Source organism: Balaenoptera acutorostrata, chromosome 6, assembly GCF_949987535.1.
Source record: "Balaenoptera acutorostrata chromosome 6, mBalAcu1.1, whole genome shotgun sequence".
Taxonomy (NCBI): Eukaryota; Metazoa; Chordata; class Mammalia; order Artiodactyla; family Balaenopteridae; genus Balaenoptera; species Balaenoptera acutorostrata.
In genome coordinates this window covers 7426172-7440624 of record NC_080069.1, presented here as the reverse complement: position 1 = coordinate 7440624, position 14453 = coordinate 7426172, and the positions used below count along the sequence as shown (strand labels likewise).

At 34.0% G+C, this 14453-nt stretch overlaps 1 protein-coding gene across 2 annotated transcripts in view; it reads left to right on the top strand.

The window, feature by feature from the left end:
- Positions 1-14453, top strand: part of GLRA3 (glycine receptor alpha 3) — a 192761-nt gene that overhangs the window by 91650 nt on the left and 86658 nt on the right. For both annotated transcript variants that reach the window (XM_007192677.2, XM_028169206.1), the window contains exon 4: positions 13420-13643. In XM_007192677.2, the coding sequence (XP_007192739.2) occupies positions 13420-13643 (224 nt within the window). The remainder of the gene's footprint in view (positions 1-13419; positions 13644-14453) is intronic.

Genomic DNA, 14453 nt, shown 5'->3' with positions numbered 1-14453 from the left:
GATCAATGGAGCCTGCGGAGCTAGGGGCACATTAAGGCAGAGGATCATCTGTTACCTTACACCCAAAGAGCAGCATAAATTACTGGTTTTCATTGAAAGGAAGCAGCTACTGGAAGTAGTGGCTTTGTGTAGTCTTTATCTCTAAAGCCAGGCACGCTCAAACTGGATGAACTATATTAGTTGGAATAAATCTCCATCAACTTCGGAAGAATGGTCCCATGGACTAAGCTTCCCTCACCAGAATTTCTACCCTTGGAGTGTAAGCACAGGCAGTGTTCTAAATGAATGTAGCCTTTTATTGTTTTTGCCAGTGGTTTAATTTTCAATCTTGCTATCGTCAGCATGTTTGTGTCCCCCACAAATTCATACGTTGAAACCCCAAGGTGATGGTATTGGTAGGTAGGACCTTTGGGTGGAACCCTTATGAGTGGGATCAATGCCCTTATAAAGAGATCCCCCAGAGCCCCTAGCCCTTTCCGCCATGTGGGGACACAGTGAGAAGTCTGCAACCAGAAAGAGGGCCTTCACCCTGATGCTGGCCCCCTAAGCTCAGACTTCCAGCCTCCAGAACTATGAGAAATAAATTTTTGTTGTTTATAAGCCATCCGGTCTATGGTGTTTTGTTATAGCTGCCTGCACAAACTAAGACAAATCTTACATCTAAACAGAGGTTACTGAATGAATAACATAGAGTGTTAGTTCACTGACTCCACACACATGTTCTGATCAATCCTGATAAATCACATGAATTCATATAACTATTTCCTTTAAATACCATTCTTTTCTTTTTTTTTTTTTTTTGCTGCATGAGGGCTTTCTCTAGTTGTGGCGAGCAGGGGCTACTCTTCGTTGTGGTGCGCGGGCTTCTCATTGCAGTGGCTTCTCTTTTTGTGGAGCATGGGATCTAGGCACGCGGGCTCTAGAGCACAGGCTTAGTAGTTGTGGCACACGGGCTTAGTTGTTCCGCAGCTTGTGGGATCTTCCCGGACCAGGGCTCGAACCTGTGTCCCCTGATTGGCAGGGTGATTCTTTTTTTTTTTTTTTTTTTTTTTAAGATTTTTAGAAATTTCATGTAATGTCTGAAACATTTATATTAACATATTTCCATACATATTTCCATACAAATACAAATATAAGATTTTTAGAAATTTCATGTAATGTCTGAAACATTTATATTAACATATTTCCATACATATTTCCATACAAATACAAATATAAGATTTTTAGAAATTTCATGTAATGTCTGAAACATTTATATTAACATATTTCCATTGGCAGGGTGATTCTTAACCACTGCGTCACCAGGGAAGACCTAAATACCATTCTTATAAGAAAAAACCTCTCAACTTCTGAAAAACAAGGATTGATTTTATGTTTCATTTTCTGTTTATCTTTGAAAGTCGACTCAATTCTTGGGAATTCTTTATGTTTCCAGCTTTGGTACCTAATTAAGTTTCCTTAAAAATTATAATTTTAAAATAATTCTGCCCTTTTCTAAAGAATAATTAAGCATATGGATAATGAAGACGTCAAGGGGAGATTTGAAATAATCTTTCTGAACCTCTAAATTGTTCTTATAAAACTGCTTTCTTCCCTGTTGGTGTAGTGAGAATGGAAAGGCACTTTCCCAGTGGGCCGTTATTTCAGAATCAGTGGCCCCAGACGACCACCCTCCTTGTGGTGGGGTTTGTAGAGCAGATGGTAGGAGCAACAAGAACTGACATTATGAGTTATTACTCTGCCATTGACTATTGTGTTCTGCACTTTGTGAAGCATAGCAACCTATGTTGTGCAGTACTTCGGAGTGAGAAAATCTTATAACACTAAACCAATGAAACATTTGTTAGGAAGTTTGCACTTTATCCTTGTTTCTTTGAGCAAGGAGAGTTATTTTCTGATCATTTTGAAATTAGTCAGGATCTCTGAGTAGGACTCCTACAAACAGGAAGCATTCTGAGTTATTTTTTTGCATTTGTCTGTAAATCCAGTGATTTTTGCCTTAAATGTTCTACCCTCTTGAATGACTAGCAAAAAAAAAAAATCTATTGTTCTAGGAACTTCTTCAAAAAATGAGAATGAGAAAGTATGCAAATCAATTTTAAAAGGTATATGTATCCATTTCCTATTGCTGCTGTAACAAATTGCCACACAGTTAGTGGCTTAAAACCGCAAAAGATGTTCTTACAATTCTGGAGGTCAGAACTCCAAAATGAGTTTTATTGGGCTAAAATCAAGGTGTCTGCAGGGCTATGTTCCTTCTGGAGGCTCTGGGAGTGAATTCATCCCCCTGTCTCTACAGCTTCTGGAGGCTGCCTGCATTCTTTGGCTCATGGCTCTCTTCCCCAATCTTAAACCAGTCCAGTCCCACATTGTATCACTGACACTGACTCTTTGCCTCTTTTTCACTCATAAGGATCCTCATGATTACATTGGACCCACCCAGATAACCCCATCTCTAGGTTCTTAATCACATCTGCAAAATCTCTTTTACCAAATAAGGTTAACACATTCACAGGTCCCGAGGATTGAAATTTGAACATCTTTGGGTCATCACTCTACCCACTACAACATCATGTAAGATGGGCATAACAAGATGCTAATAAAAACATGTGTTATAAATCATAAAATATATTGCACAAAGTATATAAATGGCAAAACACTACAGTGTGTAGGGTATTTTCCATGGATGAATAGGGTAGTTCCAATGAGCATTTCCAGTGATTAATTTCATATTCAGATATAATATTTTGGTATGTAATTACATAAATAATATATGTAAATGACAAGGTATAATTTAATAACACAAACACTGTTGAAACCACCACCTAATTTCAAAACTAAAATATTACCAATATTAAACATAACTGTATAATCCATCAAAGCCCATTCTCCTAATATCTCCTTAGGTAACCACTGTCAACTATTTTGTGTTTATAATTCCTTTGCCCTCAAAATTTTATTAGAGAGAGGGAAAGTGACATAGATAGACAGATAAATGAGAAAGAGAGAGAGAGAGAGGGATTGCTTGGTTTTGAATTTTATGAAAATGGTGCTATAACATATCTTTGACGCTTTTCTTTTTTTACTAAATTTAACATTTCTAAGATTTATCCTCATTGCAAATAGTAGTGTTAATTCATTTTCACAGCTATATGGTATCTGATTTTGTTGACATAATTTATTATACATTTTACCGTCAATGAATGTTTGGATTGGTTCCAGTTTTTGTTTTGTTTTTCACTATCACTAATGGTGCTGCTATAAATATTTTGTATATGTCACCTGGTGCACATGTGGAAGGGTTTCTTTAAGATTTATAGTTAGAACTAAAATTTTTCTATGTTTAGTATTCACATATCAAATTTATAATACAATGTCGATTTTTCCCACTTTTTCTATTTTCAGCTGCAGTATATAAGCTATCATTTTGCTCCATATCCTTGCCAAATTCCATATCATCAAACTTCTTATTTTTAATAACCCAGTGGGTATAAAATTGTACCTCAATATCTTAATTAGCACATCTTTGTTTACCAGTGAGTTTGAACATTTTTTCACATATTTGTTGGACATTTGTGATCTCTGCCCAGTGAACATGTCTTCTTCTTTTGACTCTAATCTACTCAGTTTTTTGTCTTTTTCTCATCCATTGGTATGAGATTTTTTATAGTCTGGCAATAGCCAATTGTCAGTTATACCTGTGTGGCAAATATCTTTTTCCACTGTGGTTTGTTTTTCCATTTTCCTTACGTGGCCTGTTGATGAATAGAATTTCTTAATTTTGACATCATAGAATTTATTAAAGAATCTACCCTACCTCAAGGCCATAGAATACTCTGCTATATCTTCTATTTTTAAAAATTTTACTATTATACTTGAACTTTTACCCAAACTTGCTTTCTTGAGTGGTGTCACATTGGGAAAGAATGTGAACTTTTTGTCATATACAGAAACATTTATTAAGCACCCAACGCTAATCTGCAAACTACTTCCTTTATATATCAAATAAGGCTTGTTTTCAGACTCTTCATTTTGTCCCATTGGTCAGTTTATCTTTGCACCAATATCATAATGTCTTACAGCATTTTAGTCATTTTAAGTATCTATTACAGGAAGTCACTATACTTTTGTTCTTCTTTATAAGCATGCCTTGGCTATTCCTGAATCTTATAATTTGTATGATTAATATAAATATATATTAAAGATTTGCTTGTCAATTTCCTCAAAAAATTTGTTGGACTTTGGCAAAAATTGCACTAAATCTAACAACTAATTTGGAAACAATTGCTCCCTTCATAATATTTAATCTTTTTTGTATAATCATGGCATCTCTCTCCATTTAAGTACTTATGCTGTCAAGAAATTATAAAATGTTCTGCATAAAAGTCTTTAACATATTTTGGATGTATTTCTATGTACGATTTTAGTCTTAGTATATGATATTGTCTTTCCAATTTTTCAGTTCATTTAAACCCCATAAATTATGCATTCATAGCAACATTTTTATATAGAGGAAGACTAGTTGAATTTATATCCACTTTAATCAGTTTCTCATCATTTCTGTTTGCATTTCGGAACAGGATTCTGTGGGTGGTTTTTTTTTTTTTTCTGTCTTTCTGAAGTAAATTGATTAGAAGTCCACTTTATAAATGTTCAAGATTAAGCTGTGTATTTTTCTTTAATGAATTTCTTTCATCTTCAGTTTTGAAAGATTATATTACTGAGTACACTATTCAAAGTTCACTGTAATTTTCTCTTAGTATTTTGAGTAAATTGACCCATTATATTGTGAATTTCATTATTGATGTTGAGAAGTCTGCTGCCAGTCTAAGTATTTTCCAGGATAGGTGATAAGTACTTACTGTACACATGCCATGCAATTAATCTAGCTAAAGTCTGTAATTAAATGATTTTTAGAATATTCACACAGTTGCGCAACCATCATCACAAATATTTTTAGACATTTATCACTCCCTAACATCCATGTCACTCCCTGCTTCCCCTCAACTAGGAATCTACTTTATGTCTCCATAGGTTTGTCCGACGTGGACATTTTCTATAAATGGAATCATATAATACATGGTCTTTTGTAACTGGCCTCTTTAGTGTAATATTTCATTCATGTTGTAGCATGTGACAGTACTCCATTCCTTTTTGATGAATGAATAAATGAAATGTGATATTCCACACAATGAAATATTATTTGGCAATAGAAAGGTGATTTTTTTAAAAGGTATTTTCTTTTCCTTTGCTATTCTGCAGTTTTCATATAATGTCTTCATATAAACTTATTTTTACATACCTTTTTTGATATATTTTGAGTTCTGTGAATCCGAGCATTAGTTTCTTATGTTTGTTCTGAAAATCCTTGTCATTTTCTCTGACTATTGGCTTTCTCTAATTCATCCTTCTGGGATCCTAATTAGATGCAGATTACTTTAGGTTTTTCCATTTTATCCTTAAAGACTCAACTTAAAAAAAATTTTTCTTTCTCCTTTTCTCCCACTATTTTAATCTGGGATATTTCTTTAGCTGTACATTCTGTTCAATTCTCATTTCAACTGATTCTTATATGCTTTTACATATTCATTAAACCTTTAATTTCAACAATTATGTTTTCATTTCATTTATTATTCTATTTGATTATTTAAAAAATATCTCTGGTATTATAGCTTCCTATTATCAACTTTATCTTTTATTTCTTTAAATACATTTTACATGTTTATTTCCTATTCTTGATCTGGTATTTCCATTGAAGTCCATGTCTGCTCATGTCTGTTTTCTTTTGTCTTTAGTTAAAATATTGTCATTGTTATGAGCTCATATTTGTTTGAACCTAATCTATGATAATCTTGAGGGTCTGATTAATTAATCCTCAGTCACAAGTTCTGTTTTCCTACCTTGTGGTGGCCCAAGGCTCAGTCTCCCAGTTCAGGCATTTGTGTTTGTTTATCATTCCTTTGGCTTTAGCTCACTCTTATTTTTGTTACTCTTTTTGTCTTTGAAGAATCCTCTTCTTTTCTTGTAAGACAGCAATACTTTTAAGAAGTATATATATTGTGTACCTTCATCCAGAAAATAATTTGCAGTCATAGGGCCCCATATATATATATATATAAGTCTTTAAGACTTATTTTTTCACACTCTTTATTTTATTTTTTAGAAAAATAAGACTAACACCAGGTGAAAATCAGCAAAGCTCTTATTTTCATAGTGTCTTCCTTCCACATTCCCTGCTTTTATTCATGATGTGTTCCATCTCCTTTTCTAGTCTGGACTGTTTGCCTCCAGGTGGTAGACACAATGCATAATTCAACTTTATAACCCTTAGAATATTACCTGCTCCACAGAAGGTGCTCAATAAATGTCCAATGAAGTAAATATTAAATCATAATAATTAAGATTCAGCCAAATTCCTATATTAATCATACAAAAATTTAGTGGTTACTGGATTTTCTGTCCAATATTTTACAGGACACGTTTTATTATGGCCCCAATGTTTGCCCAGCTAAATTTTATTTCATTTTGAAAACGAAGCCCAATTAGATTTTCCTCAGGAAGTCTTCCCCAACCTCTCCACCTTGGTCCCTATTAGCTAGCCCTTCTTTGCGTTTCCCTAGCTTGCTGTACATGCCTCCAACATAGCAATTATAATGTGAAAAAAATTATCTGTTTACAGGCTATCTTCTACAATATAGTGAGCAATTGGAGAGCAGAGATTATCTTTCACTATTGTATTATCAACACTAAACTAAATTCCAGGTTGGCAATATATGATAAAATAAGCATTTGCTGCATAATGCTAAATAACTTTGAGAATAATATTGATCTTTTAATATTTTTAATTTGAATAAATTCTGTTGAGTTTTTAGCTAAAATAAATATAATCTATCTCAAATTTTCAATATACACCTGCTCCAATATATGTATATACCATTAGGTATTCACATCTTACTTTTTACAGACAGTAACTGAATAATGATATACTGGGGCAAAATTTATATCAAGTTAAAAATCACATGACTCAAATAAATTTCCAATAATTTAATAAGGTTAAGTACCACTTCCTAACAATAGCTTCAACAGTATCATCAACAACTTTAAAAACAGGGGTAGAAACTGAATTCTTTAACTGGGAAAGAGCATCTTTTTCAAAAGATTAATTAGTATACTGAATGTTGAATTCATAAAACCATTCTCATTAAATCAAATTATAAATAAGAAAGGCAGTGATAATTGCCACTACAAACCCCATTTTAGATGAAAATTTTTACAGTCAACTGGAAAGCATTCAAGTGGTCCAGAAAAAATACTGTACTTGGTGGTTATTGTTGTGCTATTTTGTGATGATTATTTTTACAGTGCCATTTTCAAAGAATCTTGTTTTAGACATACTACCTTCTGATTATATGCCTGGCACATTCTTTTTTAGAAATACTTTATACTCCTAATTCTTGCTCAGATTTATTGAGACATAAAGCAAAAAAATATATTTGGTTATTGAAAATAAATGAACACATTTCAGTTTTTCACAAATTGCGTAACTCCATATGCACTAGACACTATTCAATCATATGAAAAAGTATTTGTGTAAGAAAAGTGCATCATATAGCCATTGGATTGATGATTAAGAGGATTACCAGGAAATGCATAAAATTCATTCAGTGAAATGAAAGAGGCAAAAGAGCAGGTATGATAAATTTCAACTGTGTGAAAATGTGTAGGAAGAAAAGAAAACAAAGGGATTAAGATATCAACAGTAGCAGCATTGTAGATATATATTTTCTTTGATCTGTAACAATACAATGTAAAAGCACCTGCCCACAACAACAAAATAATAATTTGGCAGCAGGTTTTAAAGAGGCAGAGGGGGCAGGAGTGCTGCGCGAAGGTGTGTGAGTGAAGGGGAGGAGGAGAGAGGGAGGGAAAGAGAGGGAGACAGAGACACAGAAACAGAAAGGAATAGAGAAGGAAGGAGAGGAAAGGGCAGAAAATTGCAGAAATGAGGGAGTGAGAAGGCAGGGAGAAAAGGAAGGGGCAAGGGGTTGGGGGTAGGCTTAGCTACTAGATTAGAAATTGCCTGAAAGCACTAAGGAATTTAAAAATTAACTGAATTATGGACCAAAGAAAAGATAAGTACTTAACTTTCTTTGTTAACTTTAGGTGATTATGTCTTTCTACTTTTTTTCTAATTGGTCATTTCAGTTCATTTCTAGCAATGCTATGCTTCCCTGTAAGGCAAAAGATGAAAATAATATTCTATATGTCATTTTACTGATGAACTCATAAAAGTGCTAACAAAAGATCAAGATGAAAAAAAAGAAATTAATTACATGGGACTGAGTGAACTGATGAGGATGAGTATAATTTTTGTGACTTTCTGTCTGAATTAAAAAAAAAAAAATCCCACAAGGACTCAGAGGAAAAGAATATACAAATCAATTTTCACTGCAAAGTAAAGGAGCTGTTACAGTGGAGGATTACTGGACTGAATGTCAATGTTATGACATAGTATAAGTGTGTTTCATGTTTGGTAATTGCAATCATTGTTGCTTTTGTTGTGGTCATCCATGTACAATGCTTGGTGTCAGTCTATTTATCTCTTGTAAAAATAAAATACAGTGTGTGTGTGTGGAAAAAAAAAAAAAAAGAAATGGTGATGAAAGATAATTTGATGAGAGAAGTTATTATGAATAAAATTAGTGCATAGTTGTCAATTCAATTATAATGAAGACATTCAAAAGATGTAAAAAAAAAAAATAAATATTCTATATGTCATTTTAGCTGATACATAGGGTTGTGCTCTCTGTTAAATTTGGTCTCCCACCAGGGTATCCACTACGGACAAATGACAATGTGGCAACAATTCGATTTAATCTGGGAACACTTAGTTTTAGTGCTTGCAATTTCCCATCAGCGAGCATGTTGATCAGTAAATCCCCAAATTCCTTACCAAAAGACCCCACCATAAACCACATAAACCAGAATCTGTGTTAGTTTATAAAATGTTTGGTTTGCATACAAGGCAATCATGAGTGGCAGTGTATTATGCAGTCGGTATATCGTTAAAACCCTGAAATCAGAACTTGTGGTCTGGATTATAGCTCTGCCATTTATTAGCTCTGTAATCCCATTGAAGTTACTTAATGTGTCTTTGTTCCTTTCTCCACATCTGTGAAGCTAAGCACACCTAATAATCACACCTACCTCACAGATTTGCTATGAGAATAGTAGAAGTAACCCATGAAGCACCTAGTATAACATCTGGCACAAAGTGAAATGTGAACAGCTGTATTTTCTATGATGGAAAAGGGCCTTATTTACTCAAACAAATTTAATATGTATATGTATGTATGTTTATATATAAAGAGGGAGGAGGGGCAATTGATTAAAGACAAAATATAAAAATGCAGAAATGGTGAAATACAGAAGTCAACGATAAGCTTATCATAATAGCTCTGCAAATTTTCAAAGATATTATTCACCAGATTTCAACATTACAATTATCTGTCCCATGTTCTTCTATGGCAAATTCAACTATCCCAGATTCAAATCAAAATGCCCCTAGTACTTCAAAACTAATTTAGAAACAGAAAATGCAAGCAAATTTCTATCTAATATGGCTTCTAATTTTGAGGGTCTAACCTTTAATGAGTGTGGTTCTAAGTACTTTATGTGGATCAATCCAGTGTTCACAAGAACTCTATCAGAGGATGTGCTGTTATAATCATCCCTATTTCACAGTTGAGCAAACAAGGTGCAGGGAGATTAGAAAGCTATTCACTGTGAGAGCTGACATTTGATCCCAAGAAGACTTACTTCTGAGCCTGGTATATTATAATATTACAATCATTATAATATTCGCCTAATAGAATTATTATTTATTTGTACCTCATAACGTAAGAATTTCAAATACTAGGTCAGAAAATGTAGTGTGGTTCTATTATTTACTATGTGACATACAGATGGAATTTAAACCACATTTTAATGGATACTTATTTTCAAATCCAAACATGATATATAATTTTACTTGGTCAACAAAATATTTTCCTACACAATTAATTTAAAGTGATTAGAATAGCGTGGTACACTCTATTCTAATAATAATAATAATAAAATTTGACTTCCAAAATGTCAAAATTAGTCTTTCTATATTATGAAATAATGATTACATTTCTATCTCTGTTGTACAAGATTAATAATACACTGATATAACATTTAAAATAACTCATTAATTGTGTAACATGCAAAATGATGAAAAAATAAAATTAACTTCTGAAGGGTTTGCAAAAATGTATATTACTACAAAAGAAGTTTCTAGGGAAAAAGAGTCATTAATGTCTCTGTTCTAAAATATTATGATTCCATACACGTAAATGTCAATTCAGCTACCTTTTAAGATTTATGAATGAATTCAATCCATGGGTAGATTTTAGAAATGTGAGATACAAATATTGATTTCATTCTCATGATGTATTATCTCATATTTATTATTGTCTTCTGTTTTTACTCGCATATAAGCTTTCTACATTTTCACCCTTATAGAAGCATAGCCAGGGCGAACAGGGAAGATTCCTTTAATAAAACACTTAACACCTGAAACTAACACAACACTGTTAATAAAAATAATAAATAAATAAATAAATAAAACAGAAACCTCCCCCCAAAACAAACAAACAAACAAAAACACTTAGTCTTTAAGTATGTCCAAGGAATGACTGAATTTTTAAACTGGCTTTAGTAAGTCCACTTGACATTTTTTGTCATATGCTGCATACACATCCATTTGTCTCTGTTTTGCAAAGCTGTTTCCTTCGTTGGTCCATGGCCTTTTATTATAAGCAAGTTATTTCAACTTGAGTTACAAGGACTTCTTTTAGAGTGGTATTATTTGAATGTTTTTTATACCCTTTTCTTTGCACATTTTCACTTATGATCAGGATTCAGAAATAATATAATCGGTTGCTGAGCATAGATGGGATACATTGGCTATGAGGAGGTGGGCTTAAAAGAAAAGCTGAATTTGTTTGATAGGGAAGTTTCCCATTACAATGTTCATTTGCAGGCAGGTCAAAACCCAAATTGTGAGAACTGTTGAAACCTGAGTTTCTGGGTTTTCAGGAAATGGTCATTTTTCAGTTTTGCTTTGAACCTTGGCTCTAAACCAAAGACCTAAACATGTTAGTAAACAAAGATAGTCCTGGTTATTCACAAAAAGAGCACAATGGATACAGGATAACATTCAGCCTTGGTGACAGATGACAGCTGATGTTTTCCTTGTGTGATTTAGAAACAGAAACTGAAGGCTACTTGATGTCTTTTTTCAGCTCATTCTTGGAGCAAAAAAGCATTCCTGGAAGATCTGAGATTGTGTCTATAAAGTTTATCACTAAAACATAAAGATGAGGAGAGTCTACCAAATTGTATCACATAGACTGCAGCTTAAAAGGACTTTTATTTTAGCATCACAGATTGTTCTCAATCAATAAATTCATTACAGCATAAAAATACTTCATCTTTAAAAATATGTCTTAAGAATCAGTCCTAAAGGAAATTCTTTACGAGTCAGTTATTTTTCCTGGCAGGTATCATTATAACTTGTCTTGCTTTAGTCCTCCCGAGAGGTCAGGCAGAGAGAAACTGACTTTAGTCCAATCATTGATGTGTTTGGTGGTAGTTAGGGTGGATGCACAGATTACAGGACAGGGAGGGATGCAGGAACTGGCCACCAGCCATGGAGCTGTGCTTCTTGGGGCTCTGAACCCTAGTCTAGGAGAGGATGACCCGTCCTTGGCTGGTAGAAGCTTGTTCATGTATCCCCGTTCATAAGTTCTGCAGATCCTTGAGGCTGGTGAGATCTCCACATTATCGTGAGCTTTGTGGTAGAAAGCTGAAGTGACCTCTGCTCCATTGTCACTTTGGAAAATACATGGGGCACCTAGCAAGCAGAAAAAATACTATCTGGTATGTAACCTTAGTTACAATTAGAAGACAGGGATCTCAGTGCACAACTAATGATCAAGGCCACATATACATTTGTAACATTCACTGCAAACTCTGAATCTGACCTCCTTGCAAGATAACCAATCTACGGGTCAGATATTATGGAAGCATTCTTTGTGATTGCTTGGTCACTCTATTCTGACTACTGGTAATTTGGTATTCAAGGAATGAATAAATAGATGAAAACTGATATTCAGTTTCTCTGAATATCTCCAGCCCTGGCTCTTTTTTGTGGAAATGAAGGTTTCTTAAAATGTTCACTTTACTTATACTTATGATGAAGTCTGCATGTTTATTTGCTCGTTTCAAAAGTCTAAGGGGAAAATTGTATTTGTAAAGTCATAGATAGTACTTATACTCATATACTGTGTACAAATACCACACATAGACATAGCTGTCAATCTTTGTCACTCTATACATTAGTCTGGAAATTGTGAGCAAGACTTTGAAATCATTGACTCTTCTTTTAACTTAATTATGAAAGGTCTAATTGGGAAATCTCTTAAGTCAAATCTTAAAGGATTTGTCACTTTGGAAAACACATGGGACACATAGCAAAAGGTTTCATCCCATTTATTGATTGATTGATTGATTGCTGTGTTGGGTCTTCGTTTCTGTGCAAGGGCTTTCTCCAGCTGCGGCAAGTGGGGGCCACTCTTCACCGCGGTGCGCGGGCCTCTTACTATCGCGGCCTCTCTTGTTGCGGAGCACAGGCTCCAGACGCACAGGCTCAGCAATTGTGGCTCACGGGCCTAGTTGCTCCGCGGCATGTGGGATCCTCCCAGACCAGGGCACGAACCCGCGTCCCCTGCATTGGCAGGCAGATTCTCAACCACTGTACCACCAGGGAAGCCCTCATCCCTTATTATTTGAAAACCACCTTTTATTTTTACCAAATCACCAATTTCATAGAACTTACATATTATACTAAAGATGAGAAAATGTGCCTTTATTGTAAAGAAGTACATATGTTCATTTTTAGAAAATAGACAGCTTTCAAGAAAATTTCACTAAATGCATTCTGGATGCTAATGGATACCTACTAAAAGAAATGGTTCTAGAAAATAAATGCAAATCCAAAAATATTTTATTCTGAGTGTCTAATAGCAATCCAATATTTTATTCTGACAAGCCAGGAGAGTAAAATTTTAATTAATGGAACAGCAAAATACAAGCATGATAAAATTGTGCTCTTCTGTGGCCTTTTCTTTGGAGGCATATAGATCACAAAAAACCTGGGCAAATCCTCAGAACTAGAACGACTCTTGGTGGTAACAAGTGAGGATTGAGGGGTATGGAAAGCTCACAAGGATGTCAGTGGCTTTTGCTATAATTCAGAGAAGCCCAAAGACTAACACATACAAGTCTAAATATTTTAAACCAGGCTTTTTTCACCCTTTCTTTCTTTTGTCACAGGATTACAGAGTGAATATCTTTCTTCGTCAGAAATGGAACGATCCTCGACTTGCATATAGTGAATATCCTGATGACTCCTTAGACCTAGACCCTTCCATGTTGGACTCCATTTGGAAACCTGATTTGTTCTTTGCCAATGAAAAGGGAGCCAACTTTCATGAAGTTACTACAGACAACAAATTGTTAAGAATTTTCAAGAATGGGAATGTTCTTTATTCAATAAGGTGAGCCATAGGCTTAAATCCCTGATTTCAGTGAAACAGAGTAGTAGGTGTTTTTTAGTTTTTAGTGAGTGTTTTAAAATTTTTGAGTAAGTGCTTTCATTGTTCCACTTAAGTTCCCACTATACCATTTCCCAAATATATTTAATCAACAATAAGACACCAAGTTCCAGATCCAGGAACTATATGCGTAACTCTTGGAAATCCACTTTTTTAACAAATGGCCCAGGTTCTTACGTAAGCCAAGTTAGTGGGTGGTTTAAAGGCAGATTGAGCGTAGCTTGAATCATATGTTGTGATTGTATTTTCATGTATGCATACTTCCTTTAAATATTTATACGTGAAGAAATATTTAAGTTTTCTTGTATGGGATCCATTTCCCATAAATTATTTATCAGGTGTATGTATTTTTTAAGATGTCCTTGAGCTTCTGTGGTCATCCTTTAGAAAAAGATCTTATTTACATTTTAGTTATTTATTATACATTTCTCAGAAGACCATGTAGCCTTTTAAAGCTAATATCAAATCATAACAATAATACCAACATATAAACACAAAAAATAACATTTCTTGACAGTTGAACTTTAGAACTCATTCAGCTTTGGCTGTTCATTTAATAGCAAACAGGTATAAATTCAGTAAATAGCTACACTAATCTACTTGATGACTTGTGTGCCACCTGAAAACTATTCTAAACATTCTAAAATAAAATGGTTATCTTAAATTTTCCATCATTATTTTTATCACTTAGTTCAATTTAAAAAAAAAACAGGAAGTTAGAACCAGAATTCATGTCATATTTCTTAGAAGAGA